Source organism: Mustela lutreola, chromosome 2 (genome assembly GCF_030435805.1).
Source record: "Mustela lutreola isolate mMusLut2 chromosome 2, mMusLut2.pri, whole genome shotgun sequence".
Classification (NCBI taxonomy): domain Eukaryota; kingdom Metazoa; phylum Chordata; class Mammalia; order Carnivora; family Mustelidae; genus Mustela; species Mustela lutreola.
In genome coordinates, this window is record NC_081291.1 from 218,533,295 (window position 1) to 218,555,431 (window position 22,137).

The 22,137-nt window shown below is 43.0% G+C and overlaps 1 protein-coding gene across 5 annotated transcripts in view; it reads right to left on the reverse strand.

The window, feature by feature from the left end:
- The window catches only part of ERG (ETS transcription factor ERG), a 240,748-nt gene that overhangs the window by 6,845 nt on the left and 211,766 nt on the right, over window positions 1-22,137 (reverse strand). For 4 of the 5 annotated variants that reach the window (XM_059164732.1, XM_059164730.1, XM_059164733.1 and 1 more), the window contains 6 exons: window positions 13,265-13,468; window positions 12,318-12,398; window positions 10,319-10,390; window positions 3,401-3,469; window positions 2,671-2,727; window positions 1,884-1,931 (listed from right to left, as the gene is read on the reverse strand). In XM_059164732.1, the coding sequence (XP_059020715.1) occupies window positions 1,884-1,931; window positions 2,671-2,727; window positions 3,401-3,469; window positions 10,319-10,390; window positions 12,318-12,398; window positions 13,265-13,468 (531 nt within the window). The remainder of the gene's footprint in view (window positions 1-1,883; window positions 1,932-2,670; window positions 2,728-3,400; window positions 3,470-10,318; window positions 10,391-12,317; window positions 12,399-13,264; window positions 13,469-22,137) is intronic. The other variant, XM_059164735.1, reaches the window with a different exon arrangement.

The window sequence follows — 22,137 nt, forward strand, 5'->3', positions numbered from 1 at the left end:
GCCCACCTGCCAGGCACCGAGGCGTTTTCCCAGTGTCTGAACAGTCGTAGAACTAGATGGAAATCCTTCCTTTCTCGTCTCTTGGCCTTCCTTCTCCAAGCCCTCCTTCCTCCCTCGTGCTTACTCAGGGGCGGCGTAGGATGAGAAAATAAAACCAGACTTGGATGACAGTCAGGGCTCAAATTTCACCTCCCTTCTTACTGGCCGTGTGACTCCGGGGAAGTTACCTAATGTTGCTGGATCTCTGAGTCCTCTCCTGCAGAAGGTACACAATACCCTGTCTGGGCTGTCACTTGGCGGCCCCAGCAACATGAGAGCCTGCCCGGGCATTACGCAGGGTGGGGGGTATTTGTTATTTCACACGATTCTATTAACATCCCCAGAGTGCTTCTGCTTCCATTCCTTTCCTCGTTCTAATCTATTCTGAACAACACGGCCGGATCAGTCTTCCTGAAGCACAACTGATAACAGTCATCTCAAAACATGGTAATCATTTTTAGTTGAACAGTTATGGAGCTGTCATACGTGAGCACAGGTACGAGGAGGGGCCAGAGACCCAGGAACCTTGGCCACCAGTTGGATGCTCACTGAAGGGAACAGAGCCCGTGGCTCCGTTGTAACCACCTGTGTTCATTTCTCCACCAGAACGTCAGGTCCGTGAGGGTCAAGGACAGTGTCTCCTTATTCCCCGCATTCATTTATTCAACAAATAATTATCGAGTGCCTGGTCCAGTTCCCAGGGTGGAGTAGGAAATGAAACAGTCCCTTAGTTCAAATGCCTAAACGCATTTGCTGAACTAGTGAACGTTACCTAAAACCGAATGTTAAAGCTTCAGACACTCAGTAATGATGATATTTCATGTTCTCAAAATATAGATTCCCTTGCGGGGATGCATGCTGATTGAATCTGGACTTTTCCATTCCCAATCCGATTTTGGCCTCAGTGTTTAGGAAATATACATTCCAGCTTGTCCTTGCAATATGCCTGTGTCATCTTGGCATCTGAATGTGCTGTTGAGAATACTAAGCATATGCCGTGAATTTCTGAAGCTGAGGCCAGCACAGCTGGCTTTAATCTGAGTACAAACAAATAAAACAGTTTGGTGGGCACTGAAATGTGATGACAGGTGACGATCCTTGGCAAGTACGGGTCACAAGGGAGCCAGTTAAGAACGCACACTTTCTCCTAGCCTTTAAGTTCAAAATCAGGCAGTGCATTGATGGTGATCCTAGATCTGAAGCCTTACAGTGGAAATTAAGGTTCTCCTTTTCAAGATATTACTTAATTGGTTTGTGCGATGGGTTCGGTTGTGTCCCCCCAAAATGCCTATGTTGGAATCCTAACCTCCAGGATCTCAGAATGTGACCTTATTTGGCAATAGGGTCTTTATAGAGGTGACCAAGTGGAAGTAACGTCAAGGTAGGTTCTAATCCAATATGACTGGGGCTCTTATAAAGGAAAATTTGGACACAGACAGACACACACACTCAGAGAAGACAGGTAAAGAGACACACAGAAAAGACAGCTATCTACACACCAAGGAGAGAGATCTGGAACAGATCATTCTTCTCGGCCCTCACTTGACGCTTGACACTTGGACTTTAGACGTCTGGCCTTCAGCCTGTGAGGCAATAAATGTCTGTTGTCGGAGACCCAAGGGAAGTGATATAGTTTACATTAGCTGATACTGTTCTTTGCGGAAGCTAATGTCTTAATTCCTAATATGATCCATTTCTTCCCACTTAGGCAGATAATCCAATGAGATCTAAACTCAACTTTGTTCAGGTGAAGGGATTTCTCACCAATACAAGTTAATCTTACAAAACAGCCACAGCCCAAACGGGTAACTTAGTTAGGAGCAAAACCACCAGCATGATCTCACCTGGGTTTGCAAGGCGGCTACTTGTTGGTCCAAGAATCTGATAAGGATCTACAGAAAACAAAACAAAACAAAACAGAAAAAAAAAAAAAAAAAGAAGAGGAAGTAGTCAAATCCCAGACCAAAGACCGCATCATGACTCGGTATCATGTTGCTGCCAGCATAATGCTGACCCACTTGTGTTTCCAGATTTCAGAGTTGAATGTACCCGCCCCACCCCCCACATACACCAAAGTCACCTAGAACCACTTCCTATATAGTAGGATGTCACATGGAACCTGAGAGAAATTTCTTGCTAAGGGCCTCTTAGCTGGCTGCCAAGTGCAGGTTTGGCTCAGGGTTCCCAACACCCAGCTCTCTAAGTCCCTGGACAGAAATTGGGCCAACGAGATATGTCCCCACGTGGCCCCGGTGCCATGCTGGCCATATTGCTAGGCATACTGGCAATATGACCCCCCAAGCCCTCCACACTGGACCTGGCAAAATGCCAGCATGCAGCACGTGGCCTGAAGGAGAAATGAGAACTCATCTGTCACAGTTGACAGTTGCAGCCTGCGTGCAACAGAATGTTTTCTCTGTATTCACTACATAGACTTTGGAAATGTTTTAGCAAAATCTCAAGCTATCCCCATTGAATAGACCAATGATTTGGTCCCCATTTTATATATGGAGCCATGATAAAGAAGATAAAATCTCATTAATTTCATGTAGGAAGTGACACATTTTAGAAATACGCGCACTAAATCTACTTCTTTTTTGATGGACAGCAAGACGCTCCCTGAAAACATACCTAGCTGAGGACGCTGGTCTTCGGTTTTGGGCACTGCGGAAGGAGACGGCTGAGCAGCTGAAAATCCAAAAACAAAGGACAGAGTAGCTGTAACTTCTGTTTGAACCATAAGTCTTTGATGGTGTTATAGCACCATTCCAACAATTATCTTAGTTATTAACATGTCGTCTTACTGTTACACTAAGTCGCATTTAATGGCAAGAAGTTTCCTTTCTAATGAAACCAAATGTATAAATTGTAGCAAAAAGAGAGAGAGAGAGAGGGCACTTTAAAATATTTTTAAAAAATTATTTATACAACACAGTTTCCAAAACCAGAAAGAAAAAAAAAAAGAATTTGAGAAACAGATTAAAATGAATCATAGTCTAAACGAAACAGAAAAGGGGAAATCACCAGGAAAATAAAGTTACAGATACTTTCAAACATGGCCAAGATTAGGAAATCACCCAGTATTTAATCTGTGCCCAGACATCTCATGAGACTTGCCTTTGTCCTTGTTGAAATACATTACATCATTTGTTTCTTTTTGTTATGGAAGTATGGAAGTAGGCATAACCCCAGCAGAGAAAGAATCATTGCATTTAAAGATCAGTTGCACTTTGTTGCCAATGGAAAAAACACTCTATGCATTGAAAAAGCATAGATTTGCTGCAGAATTGTTATGTGTTCCATCAATGGTTATCTACTGCCTTGTGACATGCAGACTCAAGCAGCTAGGCCAACACTGTACCTTTTGACTGGGGAGTGGGGTGGCCGTGACTAGTCCAGGCTGATCTCCTGGGTGGGTCATAAGGTAAATCTGCAAAGACAAACAAATCAACTAAAAGATCAATAATGTAATTTATAATAGATATATTCTGTGTTTTTTGTGATTGCCATAATTTTTGTGTTTATTAGAATAAATACTGTGGATGGAAATTCAGTAATCCATAGAAATACTAAACCTATATTCCATTAGGTTTGGGGTTTGCTTCGAAATTATCATTTTGTTTAGTCTGTTGATCTAACATTTTCACCCACTGATCTGACAACTCTGACAGATTCTTGCAGTTTTCTGAGTCTTCCAAAAAATCTTCCTACAATCATCATAGCTCAAGACCATATTGAGTTTCTCACAATCTACGTGGACCTGCTTCTACCTACAACTGACTTGAATTCACCCCTTTGTTATTTTCATGACTCATGCAGACCAGGGCTCACAAATTTGTAAGTCCACCAGTTCTTGCTCGAGGACTGCCCCTAAGTCCACCAAACCACACTCATGTTCTTTCTCTTCTTCTTCCCTGGAAACGAGCATGCCCACTTATCCTCTTACTGGCCAGCTGCCTCTCTCCGTGACCCCTCATTTTCTCTTTAATAATCTCACCCAGTTATATTAAATCAGTCTTAAGTGTCCTGTTCTTTTTCTATGTAAATATCTCTTCCTCTAAATGAAATTAGAATTTCTCTAAAAGAACTGCATGAAATCAATCACAAGACAAATAATATTGCATGTTAACAATGAGCATAGGAGCTGAAGCCTAGGGGCGCCTGGGTGGCTCAGTCAGTTGAGTGTCTGTCATTGGCTCAGGTCATGATCCCAGAATCCTGGGATGGAGCCCTGCATTGGGCTCCCTGCTCAGTGGGGAGTCCGCTTCTCTGTCTGCCCCTCACTCTGCTCATGCTCTCTCTCTCTCTCTCTCTCTCAAGTAAATAACTAAACGTTAAAAAAAAAAAAAGAAGCTGAAGCATAAGCCAGTAATTTCTTTGTATTTCCAATGCATTATCATTTATCTCCTAAATCATCATTGCACTTCGCAATGCAAATTTAACTATACTTCTGTAACCTCAGCACAAGTTCTATTAATGATTATGAAGATTTTAAGTCATTTCAAGGTTCTTTCGAAAATATACTCCAGAACATTACCATGCATATTCTTACTAACTGTGCATACATGAAGTGATTTCTACACAAAATCCCATTAGAGATCCACTTCAAAACTATGTCTTCTTGGATTGATGGGGACTCAGTTCAATGCCATGTGTCATTCTGAGCCAACTGAAGGCCACAGTCAGATACTTCAGCACACCTGGATATTGCTACAAAATCCCACTCAGAGGGCAGGGCAAGTCAATGAGTTTAAAGCCTCTCTTTAAACAGATGAGTTGGCCCTATTTTAGATTGGTAATCTGGTGAGCCCATCTTCAAAAGTTTGACTGCGTTGCTAAAGATGCATCTCTCCTTATTTTCAGATCCCTAAGAGAATACCACTGAAATGCAACGTGAAATTCAACCCAGAGTTGCCTTAATTTATTTGGTCTGTCTGGCTACAAGCAACTCGACAAGTGTGGTCTCTGAAATCCTACTCTCTATAGCGCTGGTTAAGTAAGATGATTTTTTTTTTTTTTTTAAACTGCTATTGCTCACTCCTCCTTCTCTGCTGGCATTTTTGCAGTTTGGACCAGAATCTTTTCCCACTCAGCTCCTCAGAGTCTCACTTTTCTGGTGCTGGGATGGCACATGGGAATTAAATCTGCAGCTGCTATCAATTTACAACTGAATTTCAACTTAAGTCTCTGGGAGCCCTTTGTACACAGACCCTTGTCCAATTGCATTTATTGCATTTTGTCTTTAAAAAACTGGTCAGCCAGGGTTTCAGTGTCAGAACGTCTCAGAAGGAGACCAGTCTACTTGTCTACTAGAGTCAAGTCTATATATAGTCTGCTATGTATAGTTAAGTCTACTATAACAGCATTGAGGTGAACTCAGGAGGTGACAGGCACATCTTGACAAGGCGCTTCTGCTGACCAAATGAAAAAGCAAGACAATACCGAAACATGTTCTAGATCCTAGATTTCAAAGTGTGATCCGCAAGCCAGCAATGTTGGCAACATCTGGGAGCTTGGGAGAAAGGCAGAATCTCAGTCCAGAGCTACTGAATCAGAATCTGCATTTTGACAAGATCCCAGGTGACCTGGGAACACACTGAATGTGTTTGAGCAAACATGTTCTAGACAATTTCCAGTACTTGTTTCTAGGCGGGAATCTGTGTTCCTACAGATAGGGATCTCAGAACTACTATCTGAGTGTGTCAGTACAAGGGAACAGAAGCGTGCAAAGAGCTCTCCTTTGGGTCTTTTTCACTGGAGGGAATGCAAGAGAATGAACAGCAAATGTCAGCAGGCTGGTCTCGTCCCTCCCTGAACATAAAAGCGTTGCTCATGAAATTGTGACTGGAAAAAATTAAACACCCAACTACCAAGAGAAAAATATTTTGAAACCCTTTTTTCATAAATCCTTCTTAGGATATATAACCATGTTCCATCCTCCCTTGAAAATAAGTCAGGACCTAAATAACACCAAGTCTGATTTTTCGCCAAGAATTTGTGATGTTTACATGAACGATGATTAACATGTTCATAAACATATTGCCATGGAAGATAAGTAGGCTTTTGTTTTCGTTCATGAAATTCTGGTCCCGTGCTTCCTTATCAGCTACCGCTCACGCGCTGTGGCATTGAGCCTCCCTCCTGTGGGAGGGGACACTGGGCAGGACTGAATGGAGCCACACTGGGACAGGAGGCCACGGCAGGGACCCCTCCAGCCACACCACCCCGCAGCATGGCTGCTGCTGGGCAGCTCTCCTCTTGGGCTGCTTGAGAAATTAGGACTCCACGAGCATTTGCCATGTGTCCCTTACTAACATTAGGACACAGAACTTCTACTAAGAACAGATTTTACATTTAATTTTTGGCATTCGGTTCAACACATTCTCCATCTCTCTTGAACTGTGTGATCTTTGAGGTAATTAACTCATACACTTGGCAGAAGGTCCCGTGTCAGAGACCTTCTGGCATTGGGTCTGTTATCTTTTCTGTAACAGGCTGTGTATTTAGAAACCAAAATTTATAAAAAAGTGTTTGGGAGCAGCTTAGAGTTACCAAAGAAGTGTGTTTTATGCCATGATCCAGATTAAAAAGCACAAAACTGAAAATACGGAGTTTGACCGGCATTGGGTTCCTCCATACCAGCACCTTGATTTATCTCTTGGGAGCTGGGATCAGTTTCTGCTCCTCCACACCCACTCCCTTCCCTGGGCATCACTGAATCAAGAAAACATGTATATTCTACTCTCCTTCCTACAGGGTTAAGTCCACCAAGTTTTGTATTCTGTTTTCATCAAGCTTAAAGATGAACATCCACTAGCCCTCAGGATGTCCACCCGCCTACTTTATTTTTTAATGGAGCAGAACTTGGACCACAGGAGAGCTCGTCTGCATTCTGCAGGATCCATGCCATGTTTGCAAAGCAGAGCTGAAGGGCCCTAGCTGGGCTGGGGGAGGGAGGGAAGGATGAGATCTGCCTGCTGTCAATGAATCTAGAAGCTAATGAGGAGACAGAAAGGCAGCCAGCTATTGCCCAGCACCAGCCAATAAACCCCTATTCAATGGCAGGAAGTTTTGGAGTCAACCCTAATGTGATTAAGTCACTCTCCCTTGTTTTCCTCCAGACCATCCTCCAGGGCTTCTAAAATCCTCTATCAAAGACATGGAGATCTGGGAACATCTTGTATTCCTTTGCCTCCTAGGTGTGTAGGTTGGTCTGGTAGGTCTAGCCAGGGAGAACACAAAGAGTACATTTTTAGCCATGAGCTGGGATATAGGCTTTGCATAGCACCTGATGTAGGAGAATGTACATTAGCTGCATCGTTTTTCCACTCGACTGGTGACACCAAACGTCACCAAGTTGTGAACTCCAACCACGAATCATTTAAGAACCTGAGAAACCCCTGAATATCACCAGCTGAAAAGTCAAAGTCAAGGCTGCATTTGCTGGTTCAGCCCTCCAGTCTCTTTTGAGCACAGCCTAGATGCGTGTCATGATACGTGGACTGTGTGCGGATGGAAGAGGACAGACGGGATTTCACAATGTCCCTGTCGCCAGACACCAGAGCTTTCCTATAAACTGCCCATAAGACGCCAGGTGGGGTGACACATCACGAGGTCAAAAACCAGGATGCGTGGTTTGATGAGTCGGACCTGTCTCTTTTACGTCACTTGAGACCCCAAGGGGCCATGGCTCCAAGAGGCATGTGTTCAGCAAGGAAGGAGGGTACTTACACGGGTACTTACAATAGAGGTGGAGAAAGGGCTTCTGGTAGTTCTGACACAACTCAAGAAACATGAAACACCATGTAATTATGACCATGAAAATAGACCGTAAAATGATACACCTCTGTGCTAACACTTTATAAGAGTAGGGGAGAAAAGGCTCTACATGTTAACTGAGCAACGGGATGATGAAAGAGGGTGCATTTTGAATCAGGGACGTTTGGACAAAGCAAATAGGAGCAAGCCTGGGAAGAGAAGGGAGAGGCATGAACAAAGCAGTGAAACATCCATGTGTGCATTCGTTCAAGGTCGAGCCCTGCCTCCGCCTAGTAGAGAAGTCACTCTCTTCTCCAAGGTTAAACCCCTGAATCTGCCTTTCAGCAAACAGTGTTGGGTCTGATTCAAACTCTTTATAGTCATATCCCAATATGTGTGTATCTCCCCTGGCATTCACAGTAGCAGTCATCCAGACAGATACTTTTGATAGAAACTGAGTCTCAGAAACCTACTTTACTGGTACGGAGATACGGAGCTGTGATCTCTTCCAGGTCATGGACCATGGCCCCAAGGCAGAGCCTTATCAGAGCTATGCAAGGTGCATCTGACTTTGCTGCCTGTCCTCCCCCTGACAAAGCACAGAGGGGTGTCCCCGCCATCACCTCCCAGCCTCCCCTTCTCTATATACCTGGGAGGCCGTATCTTCCAAATATACTATATCGTAAAATACAAAAAGGATACACTGTCCTTTGTAGCAATGAGCAACCAGCTAGCTGGTCTGACCGTTGGGCTGCACCAGTGGACTTGGCCAGTGTTGTGATCTTTTGACAGATCTCCAACTAGCTCACAATCCCTGGATTTTGCACCTCAGTCAGGGGCACCTACGAGGCAGCTTCAAGCAAACAAGGAAGCAAGCAAACAAGCCCCGAACCCTCATTTTAGAAAGCTTCTATTTTTTTTTAAGTTTGGATGGAAATGTTTTTTAAATGCTCACAAAACCATTGTGATTTCCCTACACTTCCATCTTGCTTCTATTTTTTTTAAGTTTGGATGGAAATGTTTTTTAAATGCTCACAAAACCATTGTGATTTCCCTACACTTCCATTTTCCCAAGGATGCATTTATTAGAGGTAAATGGTGGGGCTCTTCATGGTCTAGTTCACTCTAGACCCAGGGTCTTGTCCTCACTTAAATGGCCTGGGAAGTCTCTACCAGGACAGAGATAACCAAGCACTCTGGCCAAGCCTTTCCAAGTGTTCCCCAGGAGAAGAGCAACAAAGCCCTCCTCCGAGGTTTGAGAAAAAGATAATCAGCAGCCTGATGGCACTAAGGTGGTAACAGGGCAGTGTTGGGGTAGGAGAGACTCCGAGAAGCTTCGTAGCTCACTGGTCCCCAGTCTTTCTCACTGGAAAGACACGGTGGTGCTAAGCTTAGTGCCCTGGATATATTCAAAACGAGTCTTGTGCAGCCTGGATGTGAGCCAGAGGTCAAAGAGTGACAGCTTGGGTCTAGGAAGACATGAGTCTCAGATCCATGAACGGCTATGGAAAAACCAGCCTGCTGTCCTGAATCACCATGTTATCATTGCAAGTCCCAGTGAAGGGACAGAGGTCTACGCTATGCACGTGCTCCCTCTACTTGTCCATCTGCAAACATCTAGTCCTCCACTGGCATGTGGCCCCTCCCTGCAGAGCATCCTTTTCCTTCTACGGGAGGTACCTTTGCAAGCCCTGCTGCTCCTACAGTCTCTGCCATTAGAAGAAGCTCATGTGTGCGTGTCTGTCTCTGGCTCCATGATGCTAGCCCTCATGTGTGTGAGTCCATCTCTGGCTCTAGGTGACTCTACTGAAACATTGAGAAGTTTGGGCAAAACATGCACGTGAGCCTGTGAGCTGGGTCATTTCTACCTCTGTGGCCGGCACACAGGAGGCACTCCCCGGACATCTGTGGAGTAAAGAGCCCAGGTTTCTGAAGACAGGATGCTTTCTGAAGTCTGACCCCCAGAATGTAACAGTGTGCTTGTCACTACTAAGCCTTGGATAATACTTATTTTTTCATGAATGATATGTAAATCAATTACCTACAGAAATCCTCATGAAAGACATAAAGTAAGAGTCTGATGTAAATTTTATCTCTTACATGCTTCTGCCCTGAAGGACGGGCTCCTGTGACATCTGGGGATCCATGCCTAGTGCTAAGGGCATGCCTCGTGCTTCGTGTGCTTCCCCAAGGACAGAAGTCCTTCCATGACCCGGAAAGCAGAGGGACTCCTTACTGCCAGGTATCTGAGGACCATCTTTGCCCATCTGTCTTTTAAAGTATCTCGTGAAGGGGCTGATCTGCTTTGAATTCTGCAGTCAAGGACGTTTGGTGTGATCTTTGAATGAGAGGATCTGACCGAATTTAGGCTCCTAATCCACAGAGGAAGAATGAGACTGCTCAGGACTCTCTTCAAGACCCAGGATCCGCTCCCTCTGACTCACGTGACTTAGGTCACGGATCTCACGGGCCATCCTGGGATGTCTTTCAAGGAACAGATCACACAGGGGGGTTTTCGTACCTGGCCTAGTTGTAATTCTTTGCGTGGCTTCAGGATATACTGAAGTATTTGGGAATATAAAAGCTGCACCCCCTGCAGACAAAAGGAAAGACAAAACATGTGAAGGTCTGTTGTGGTTGTTGATCTCAGCAACCGTGCCAAATCGACTTTGCCCTATGACACCAAAGGAAGGCGTCCCCCTCGAGCCGGCTGTTCCAGACTTTGGGGAGGAAGGGACAGACACAAGGGGCAGAAACTGATTCTGACTACAGAAGTGGGTGTCAAGCTGTCCTGTGCCCCATTTGTAATAAAGTGTCTCGTGTTTTGATCTTACGGCTTCTTGCTAAAGCCCATCTGTGCGTCCTCCACCCCGCCAGCAATCTCATTTTATTAAAAAAAAAAAAAAAAAATTCTGTGGTGCGTATTTTTATTTTTAAATTGCATAAAAAATCCACAAAACATTTGACAGAGCCCTTGGAAAGTCATACCAAAAGATTATAAATATGTTGTCAAAGACTATATGGATCTTATTAAAAATGATTCCCCATCTCTATTCAAATGCATGCTTCCCCATCTCTCTCTCAATCAATGCCCCTGTCGTTAGCAGAAAAAAATTCCCTTTCTGTAGTCTGGTCCATTTAGAATTGGCTGTCCTTTTCTTCGATTGTTCAATGTTTCACAGTCACGAAAGTAAGGAAAACAGAGCCTTCTTGAAACTTTCCCTCAGTGTTATGCATTTTTTAAAACAACTGCAAAATTATCAGAAAGTGTGTATAGCTCAAAGGTGTTTCCTAAAAGAAGGAAATTACTTTGTCTAAGTTATTTGTTATTTCTGGCCACAAGGTTATTAATAGGCTGATGTGTGTAACCTCCGCTGAAAAAGCACAAGACTGACTCGAAGCATTTTTTTTTTTCTTACTTCACATTAAAAGCACAATGTTCTGAATGTTGAGGACCAAGATTAAGCAGCAATTTCATTGTAACACTCAGACCTAGACTCACACACAAGACACATTTTAAAGTAAACTGGCGAATGGTTGGAACATGGCTGTACCTCCACGTGAGGCTGGCCATGAACTGGCTTCTTTGCTTACAAGCCAGTGACCCACACCTTGCCAGAACATGCAGGTTTTTCCCCTAGCCTGGGTGGTGGCAGAGGGTCCCCACAGGCTGGTACAGTGGGGTAAGCAGCCTGTGGCCATGCTTCTACACTGGTCTTTATCAAGAGGGAGACAACGGAAGCCAGCCAAGAGCACATTCATCTGCAAAAGCCAGCTTCTACTATAAGGGGAGGTGGGGGTGGAGGGGAAGGTTAGCCGGGACAAAGCATCCTGTTAAAGTCTATCAGGCTCAGGCAATACACAAAGAGAATGCAGAATCTGTGGTTAGAGATAGAATAGCAGGGATTGGGTTAGCCACTAATTTCATATCCTCCAAAATTATTATAGCTTCCCTTTCAACAAAAGTTCACCAAAAGTAACACATGAGCTTTTCTTTCTACTACTGCCTTTTGCAAATGTCCGAAGTCTGTGCAATAAGACTAAAGTCAAGACAAGTTAAATATCCTAAAACGTTTTCTAAATGGGAAAAATAAAACTTCTGCTTGTCCTAGTACACATTCCTTGAAGAATAAAAAAAGAAAAAAAAAAAGAAGAAAAGAATACTAAGGGTCCCCTCATATCAAACATGCTTTTAGTCTCTATAGTCGGCACAGCATGTATTTGGGGAATAATAGCAGCAGATTATAATCCAGCAAACTTGAGCTAAGGCTATGGCTAAAGGCTAATTCTGCACATCTCAAATCCTTTGATCGTCCTAGGGAATGGGCAGTGCTCAGAAACCAGAGGGCGCCCCCTGCCTGTAGGCTCTGGTACCTCCCGCAAGAGCCTCCTGCCTTCAACCATCCTCTGGGTTCTGCCTTCCTGATGAGCTGCCCATCTCGCCTGCCATCTTGAAAGCATGCAGCCTGTGGACAAGAGCCTGCGTTCGTCCTGTGGGCAAGGGGCAGGGCCAGCATTACCTGTGTTTCTAGCATGCATTAACCGTGGAGAGTTTTGTAAGGCTTTATCAACATCATCTGAAGTCAAATGTGGAAGAGGAGCTACAAAACAAAACAGAAGCAACATCAAAATGAAAAAAATAAAAAGAGAGAGAGAGAGAGAGAGAGAGAAAGAGAGAGAGAGAGAATTACCTTCCTTTAAAAAAATAAGAAAGAAGGAAGAAAAACACGTCCCCACTCCCGCCCTCATATCCGGGGATGCTTGGAACTCTCTCTATGGCCCTGCTGCTGGTTAGCGTGTTAAACCCTAGGTGGGCCCATATTCCATTCAGGGAGTAAGTGATCAGGATGCCAGGCAAAGCATTTACACCAGAGTTCACACCGCCCCACTACCGCACCACCTACGTCTCCTGCTAACCATGCTTGACGTCTGACAAATTAAAGCATGCAGCAAACTTGGTGAATTCATGCCCTCAATCGCCAAGATGCCATTCCCATTCTGTCAGGTGAAGCCACATCTCATGATCCCAAATGGAAACTTCCCTCCTTTTGTGTGCAGGTGGGATCGGTAGGGGACTTGGTTTAGCTTTAGGGAGGATAAACCCCGTAATTCCCATGTGGTAGGAGCCTTTCTGTTTCTGTTTCAGTGTGGGGCACCATGAAGGCTCAATCACGTGTGACCAGATAAAGCTTTGGTTCCCTTTGCCACGTGATCTGCTCAATGGAGGGGACAGTGGTGGAGAGAGCTGAAGGCTAACATGAATTTTTGGCTTCTGGGAAAATCACTGGCTGCTTCTCACCATGTTCACCTACATCATGGCCTTGTAAGCAGTTGGTGGTCTCAGACCCTAAATGAGAATGAGTGAGGGCAGGAAGAAGCTGTTCACAGACTGTTGTGAACTCTCTTGGCTCAGGCTCGCCAGAACCAGCACGCCAGTGATCTCGGCCCCAAGCGGGGACCATCTTACTCTCTCTGAGGTAGTGCAGGTGCGAGAGAAGGATGTCAGCATTGTAGCTCGGGGTGAGCCTCTGGAAGTCGTCCTTGGTCATCTTGCACAGTTCCTTCCCATCAATGTTCTGGAACAGCAAGATGTCGACGTCTGGGAGGCCGTATTCCTTCACTGCCCACTCCAGCCACTGCCGGACGTGGTCCGTACTCCACAGCGTAGGGTCTGGAAGGGGATGGAACATAACGGATCAACTCCCGAAGACGTATTTCTAGGGCAGAGCTACCTCCCAGGTGGGATCCCCAGCAGCTGCAGATTTCCAGAACAGCCCCTTTTCCCACTGTTTCAGAAGAACAGCCTCCAGCTCAGCTCAGTGACCCGTCAAAAGAAGGTGATGTGGGGGAAAGACAAAAAAAAAAAAAAAAAAAAAAAAAAAAAAAAAAAACGCCAACTGACTCACATGCAGTGATCATTGCCTTTAAATTGAATTGTTCTGGAATTCTAGGATTATTCACACCATTGTCCCTCTGGTTGTTTGGAAAATCTGAAGTTTAATATGGGGACAGGTTGTTGTTTTTTTTTAATTATTTATTTTTTTCCACTTTTTTCACTCTTATTTATTGATTTAAAAATGAAAAAAAAATATGGCAACATTTTTTCCTTATTAAACCAGGGGCATCTTTATATGAAAATAAAAAGTTCAAGACACAAATCAGGAAAATGTTTACTGTCACACACACAAAAAATGTATTTGTACAAAATACTGGAAAAAATAGCCATAAAATTGTTAATAGAGTGGAGGCAAACCAAAACCCCAGTACCTTCAATGAGCTAGTATTTCTGAGAGCTGTCAGTTCCTTGCTTTTCCCTCAGAAAATTTGGTTTTGCACCTACCTGGCACCTGCAGGGGAGGGGACAGCCTGGGGGAATTTACACCTCACAACATGTTGGCAATGTCATCACGTTCTACTGCTATGTGTTGGGGGGGGATCTGGGTGGGGGTCCCAGAGGGCACAGCCTTGAGGAGACAGAGCAGGCAATCCTTGATGGAAATACACCAGGGACTGTTCCACATGGACACTCTTGGTGGAGGGATATTTAAGGCCCACAAATGCTGGTAGATGGGAGACACCCAGGCAGGAAGTAGGAGTTCAGAGTTTATTTATTTATTTTTTTAAGATTTTATTTATTTATTTGACAGGCAGAGAGAGAGGAGGAAGCAGGCTCCCTACTGAGCAGAGAGTCCTATTCAGGGCTCCATCCCAAGACCCTGAGACCACGACCTGAGCCGGAGGTAGAAGCTTTAACCCACTGAGCCACCCAATTGCCCCAGGAGCCCAGAGTTTAAACCCCAGGGTCTCTCAACTTTCTGTAACTTCCAGAGACTGCTTCTCCTTTCTATATCTGTTTTACATGTAAGAGGAGAGCCTTGACCTTCGTTCTCTGGACAGGCCCTTTAGAGATCGAGCATGCCAAGATGCTCTAATCATAATGAGTGAGAATTTGGTGTAAGGTATGTCATCCTTTCAAACCACTTCATAGTGAATAGCTCTAGAACCTTGTTTCATCTTACTGATGTTTCAGGCTACCCAAGAATGGGACATGTGTGCTATTGGAAGATATTTCAAGTTTGCAAAAGTAAATAGCAGTTATAGTGAGAAACAGCCAGAGAGTCACGCCACCAGAGTTCTCACCTCTTTCCTCCCTTCCTTCCTTTTTCCTTCTGTCTCCCCTAGTGCTTCATATCTATTTTAATTGAAAGAAATAACTTCAAATCCAATGGAATCCATCTCCTTGCTCTCCCCTCCTGAACACTCCAGAAAAAAACACCATTCTGAACTTGATACAGTCATCATCCCTATGTGCATTTGAATACTGTTGCCATATCAACTATGTGTACTGTCTGTGCTTTTAAACTTAACATGAATGATATCTGAGTTTTCAAAATGTGTCTAAGTTCATCAATGTAGGACTATTCAATCAGGTAAGCAGCTCTTGGGCCCCCAATTTACTGACCAGTGAACATCTGAGTGTCCATCTCCCCATGCACATGTGAAGGCATCTGCATTGGTCCACACTGAGTCTACACTGGGATCACATGGAGAGGGAAGAGCTGAGCCTGGTCTCATCCTGGGAGATTGGAACTATTAATTCTTATGTGCAGGCAAGTTTAGACCATCACCCCAAGGCCTCACTGCTCCAAGTGTGGTCCTGGGATCTTGCAGCATCGACATCATCTGGGACCTGCTTTGAAATGCAGAATCTCAGGTGCCACTCCAGACCTGCATTTTCATCAGATCTTCAGATGACACACTTGCAAGCATGGGGCAGTGCTGGCCTGAAAAGAGGACCTAGATGTAGAATTGTTGAGGTGTAGCGAATGTACCGATTCAGTTTTTCTGGTTAGGATGGGATGTCCACTGATTTTGTGACACTCACACTCTCAACAAGCAATCAGTGTATAGAATCTGAAAACCAAGGAGAGTGCTGGTTCTGTGCCATCTGCAAAACCTGAAATGGCCATGTTGACAGGAAGGTGTGCACATTCCTGTGTAATTCAAACATACGGAACACTTTGCTAGTCTGTGAAAATGGTGTATACGGACGGTTAACTTGTTCACCATTGAGTTCAGATGGCTGTTTGCCATTGGGCCAGGATTTGACCTTGGGGGATAAAATGGTCAAAACTCCAGACGGTTTTTATAGAAGGTTTTCTCTCTTCTCTCTTCTTTTTCTCACAACCTGTCATAATTCCTCATTATACAGATACAGATCATATTTAATCATCCCCAATTCAAGCCTTCATGCCCCTTGGTTCTGTGTGGAGGACAATCATGGCCTCTCAGACAGAGGATCCTCTTATCTGCCATGCTCCCCAGGTCATTTTTCTTAAACCCCACCACCATCAGCCAAACCTTTCATGATTTTGTTTTGTCTTGGCCTTTAACAATGTAGAAGGACTATTTTTTTGGTGGGGAAGGGGAGCTGGTACCTACCTCCTAGAAATCAGTTCATTCTTGGAATGCATTTTCTTCTCTTAATGGTTGAACTAGATATTCTAAAAATGATATATAAACATCTTCCTGAAAGTCATGGGCTTCATGTTCAAATGGTAAAATGACATATTAGGAAGACAGCCAAAAAAAGAAGTTTCTTTGGTCCCTTGGTGTGCTACTAATTGGTTTCCTTTGCTAAGCCCAGGGCTGTCACGGCTCATTCAATTTTCCTTTTAGGGACTCATGGGCAGGACCCCAGGGACCAATTCCTGACCTGCATTGTTCTTATTACAAACATTCTTGCTTTGGGTTGGTGAAACAGCCATTCTCCTGTACTGCTGGAATAACTATAAATTCCTGCCTCCTTTCCAATGAACAATTCAGCAATACATTTGAAACGTCTTTCCAAAAAGACGTGTGCTTCGTTTCTGAACTAAAAATTCCACTTCTAGAAATTTATCGTAAGGAAATAATAGAGGATGTGCGCAATGATTTATTTTCAAGGATGTTCTTTGTAGTGGTGTTTATAATAGCATAACATTGGAAACACCCTAAATGTCCAACCAAAGAGAACTAGTTATGTTGTGGCACATTTAGGGATGTTCCTGTGATACTTGGAAACTAAAATTATACCATTGAATATATTGATAGGAAAAAATGCTCAAAGTGGATTAAATTTAAAAGTTTGAAAACATTATTGAAGCATAATTAAACTTTGCTAAGAAATGTAAATATATCCATGGAAAGAATTTTGGAGGGCCCGGCAATAAGAGGTCAGCTGTCATCTCTGGAGAGAAGATGATGGAGATTTTTAGATTTTTTTTCTTTATCACTAAAATTTCAATAAACTGTATTTCCTGTTTTTCTCTCCAAAAAATGTAGTACTTAGGCTAAAAATTGTTTATAAAAATGTATTCTGTTCCATTTCAAAATCCAAACAAGATCTTACAAAGGGTTTAAATACATACACACACACACACACACACACACAAGGAGGGTACATGATGTGATGAGCCCTGGGTGTTATACACAACTGGCAAATTATTGAACACTATCTCTGAAACTAATGATGTACTATATGTTGGCTAATTAAATTTAAATTATATATATATATATATATGTGTGTGTGTGTGTGTGTGTGTGTGTGTGTGTAAGTATTTTTATAAAATTTTCAAGGGGATAAAATTTTAATCTCTTTCTTATGTGGTTTATTAATGGGGATTGCTTCATTTGAAAAGGATAAAGTTACTTGAAGTTGTGTTACTCCTGTTATCTTTTTGGGAATGGATCTCTACATCCCCACCCTATAGGGATCCCCACCCTATAAGCAAAAAATATGAAAAACAAATGATGTCCATATGATAAAGAAGGTATGATACAGTAAAGAAGGATGTTCCTTTCTGACCTGTCCATGGGGTGCCATTATTCTGGACCTACTCTGGAGATGTCATAACAGAGAATACTTTTCGAGAGACAAGCCCAATCTCCCCCACATGAAGCACAGGACCCCGAGTTTGCCAGACCCCACTGTCTTCATAGGTGTCATTCCCAACCAGTCCCCATCCCCTCATCCTACAGCCACACACAACTGCCTGCCCTCTCCTGAATCAACACCCCATGCCTGTCCCCAAACACCATCCGTTGCTTGTGGGATTAGCCCTTTCTTATCCCCTCACTTTTGCTTACCACCTCCTTTGGGTGTCTGTCCTCAATGTTCCTGAGAGATAAGCACTTCTAAGGACCCTCTGGAGCCGCACCAATGACAGGATCAGAGTAAGCCTCAGAATCCCCAGTACCTGGGCCCAGCACAGATGCCACAGCCATAGGTAGCGTTTTGTGGAGTTCAGGTCAGTGTTGAGTCCCAGCTGAGTCCTAGCTCTCCCTTCAACTCCACAGAGAGCCCAGTAGAGTCTCTCCAGTCTCCTCCATGGCCCATCGTATGTCAGCAAAGTCTTCTTCTTCTGTCCCATGCTGCCATCGCAGAAGGGGGCTCACAAGGTCCCACAAGATTCAACAGAGCTCACCTCCTTCCCCGACCCCTAACTATGCACAGGAAGGAGAAAGGAGACAGGGCCACAGAATGAACCCCAGCCAAGCACCACCTTTGGCTATGTTAAAGGCATGCCATCCCATATCTTCGGCCCCCAGAGAGCAGTGTGACTCAGGACCCAGCAGATCTCATGATGGATTGCTTTCAAGGACCTAAAGAATGACTCCCATAGGAGAAGGACTAAGATTCCTTTGACTCAAGTAAGAATTGCTGAGAATTTACTGTATACACAAATACTCTGGGAGATTCAGAGGTGGCCAGGAAAGAGAGAGATGCCAAGGAAAAGGGTAAAGTTTTCACTGGAAGGGCTCGGCTCGAGCCTGCGTCAAGGAAAAGTATTTGACAGAATTTGGGTGAAAGGAGCATGGAGAAGCCCTTTAGTTTAGGCAAACAGCAGGAGCCCAGCTTCATACCCACTGAGGCGTGAAACCTCTGTGGTGCTGAGGGAGAAGGAAGAAATCAGGTGTGGCTGGAGTAGAGCGGTGGAGAGGGAACACACAGACATAGAAGGATGGAGGCGAAAGTTGGGGAGCCTTAAATACCTTGCTAAGAAGCCTGGACTTTACAATCCAGGGATTTCAGAGTCACTAAAAATGTCTGAGGAATCAAATTACAATTACATCAAGCACAGCAAACTTGGTGGTAAAATAAAAGGCTTTATTGGGAGCCAGAATACCAATATTTGGGTTCTGATACAACCACTTACTAGATATAAACCTTAAACTTTCTGGAACTTGTTTTCTTTTTCTGTAGGTAATTAAGTAAAATGTTAGGGGACTAGAAAAGTAAATGAGATCATGTATGTGAAAGCACTCTGCCAACCACAACATCGCCAAGAAATAATGCGTCCATACAGTGGATCTCGCACGGCAAAGTCCGTGGAGATGAAATAAACAATCTCCTATCACAGGGCCAGCCTCTTCCTCTAAACACAAAAGTCTGATTTACACTTTATTTTTGAGAAGCTTTTGGAGGTGCTTCTGTCAGATGAATCACAAACCGCTGAAGATAAGTTGTTTTGTATTCAGCCTCCAGGCCAATTGTTTGGAAAACAGCTGTGTCATCAGTCCACATTTCATGGACATCAAAATGGTGAACCCCTGAAGTCCAAGGGAAAAGGGAAAAGGAAGTCATCTGTCCCTGAAGCCTCTTCTTTGTATCTTTGATTCCATGGTTAATAGCCACAAGTTTTATGAAGGTTGTTTCAATAAAGTTGAAATGAAAAGAAAAATAATAAAAGCAAAGCTGAGAATTCAAGGGTTGCACCGTTGAAATTACCATTGGGGTGGGGGTGGCAAGCAGTGCGTGGGTGGAGGGTTGGAATTATTTTTACATTTCCCTGAAACTGTTTTCTGACCTAGTAGCATCCCACTGCTGCCAGGAAAGTATTAAGTAGATATTTAAATCAGGCAAAAGGTCATTGCATTGCCAAAGACATAAGGAATCTTCACGAAACAGAATACTTCATGCAGGCAAACATCCTGTTTCAGAGACACCCCCCACACACACCCCAGAGTAATGAACTGAAGTCAGGTTAAGCAAGTGTCAAACCGGTGAGAATATCAGCCCAAGTGCCACTTTTCTTGAACAGTATCCCCGTAAAATATTGTCTTCCAGATCAAAAAATCACTCTTGTTTAAGAAAAAAATACCAGTAGAAAATGTACCTCTAAGCCATATCACAACCCTATGAAGTCTTTGTTTATAAAACCAGGCCCTGGGCAAGTCTGCCAATCTGCTGTCCAAGATACTCAAAAGCCTGCAAAAATAAGATTTAACATTTTGTCTCCTTGCAAGGAAAGACTTTACATTTACAAATCAGGTTCAGCAGAGAGAACTGGCTTCACTTTGGACTTCCCTCGACCACAGACTGAAATCTGAACTCAAAAAGCCTATACTCAAGGCTGTTTCTGAAACTTTTAATTCCTAATTTATAGATGAGGTTCAATTATCATTTGGATAGTTATTGATTTCTAACTTTTTGGACTTGGTGAATTAGTGAATGAGGTCCATATGAGACTGATTTTCTTTTATACTAGTTTTCTTCTTTTTTGGTGGCCTCCTGTATGGTCAGTTTCTGCAAATGCCCCTTGAGAGTTTCAAAAGAGTGCCTATACTCTGTCAGGTGCAGGTTTCTACAAATAACCATTGGATCAAAATTGGCAACTTACACTTGATTTTTAGGTCATTGATCTATCAACTACCGACAAAGGCAAATTGAAATCTCTCACCTAAAGTGGATTTGCCTTTTTCTCCTTACAATCCTTTATGTATTTTGGGGTTATGTTATTATGTACATACAAATTTATCACTGTCATATAGTTTTCATGAATGGAACCTTTTTTATTGTGTATTAACCCTCAGTTACCTCTAATAGTGCTTCCTGATTTCTCTTTCCACTGTTGTCAGGTTTGTTTTGATTAGAATTTGACGAGTACATCTTACTCCATCTGCTTGCTGTCATTCTTTACAGTGTTTTTGTGAGCAGTGCTTAATTCACTTTCGAGTATTTTTTTGTTTTTTTTTTTAGATCTAGTCTACTGCTCCATCTTTAACCACAACTTTGGCCTACTTACATATATTGTTACTGATCTGATTTCTGCCACCTTGTTGTGTTTATTTGCCTTGCTTTGTATGTTCTGTGTTCGTCCTTTCCAAGTGTCCTACTAAATTGATCTATTTTTCATTTCTTTTTTTTTCCTTTCTTTACTGGTTTAGCTATTTAACATTCTAGATCTATTTCTTTACTTGTTAATCTTTAAACAAAATCCAAATTTAATCACCAAATATATCCTTTTCCCAAAGAAAGCAAGGAATTTGGAAGCGCTTATCACCCATCCTTCATCTTATACGATATTATCCAACGTTTTTATTTTACCCTATTGTTATGTTCCCTCCTTAGGAGGCTATGGTTCTTACTCTAGCCATTTCTCTTGAGATCTATTCTTATTATCAACCATTTTTACTGCTCCCATTTCCTTCTTACCTCACTCCTTTCTTCTAGGATCCATTTTCTTTGTTTATTAAATCTTTCATGGTTTCCTGAAGTGAGGGTCTGTTAGCAACAACTCTGACCCTTTGTTTGAAAACATCTACTTCCCCCACAATTTACAGAATGGATTGCAATGCACTCATAACGAAGTTTTTCATCACATCCCCCTGAAGTTTATTTTAAAGGACACATTGGTTTCACCAAGCAACTGAATGAGTCTGTGACAAGGAAAAAAAAAAAAAAGTTAAGAGCCCAGAAGAGAGCTAGAATTGTGTCAGTTTCTCCAAGCTCACTGAAGATTTTCTTCTCTTGCCTTCAGTGTTCCATGTCATTGTTGAGAAGCTTGCTGTCCCTATAACTGTCATGTTTCTAGATAGTCTTTTTGCTTTGCTGGTTCTTAAGTACTTTGTCTTTAGTGTTCTGTGGTCTTGCCAGAATGTGGTTACTGTGGACTTATTCTTAATTTTCTTTCTCTGTCCGATGCTTCCTGTATTTGGAAAATGGTCTTATTCATCAATTTTGAAAAGTAGGATTTTATCTTTTTGAATATTTCTTCTTGCACATTCTCTTGATTCCCTCCTTTCTGGAACTTCTATTAGATCTACATGGCACATTATCACGAGCCCCTTATCCTTGAGCTTCACTCATACTCCATCTCTTTGTCACTGTCCTGCACCCTGAAAACAATTCCAAGTCTACTTTCCTTAATTCACTCTTCAGCTTTTTCAAGTCAACTGCTTAACCCATCTTTTGAGTTCCTGATACTTTTGAATCCTTTTCTGTAGTTCTAGGAGTTCTACTGCTTCTTCTTCAAAATTATCTATTCTTTTCCATAATGTCTTGCTTCTCTCTTTCTG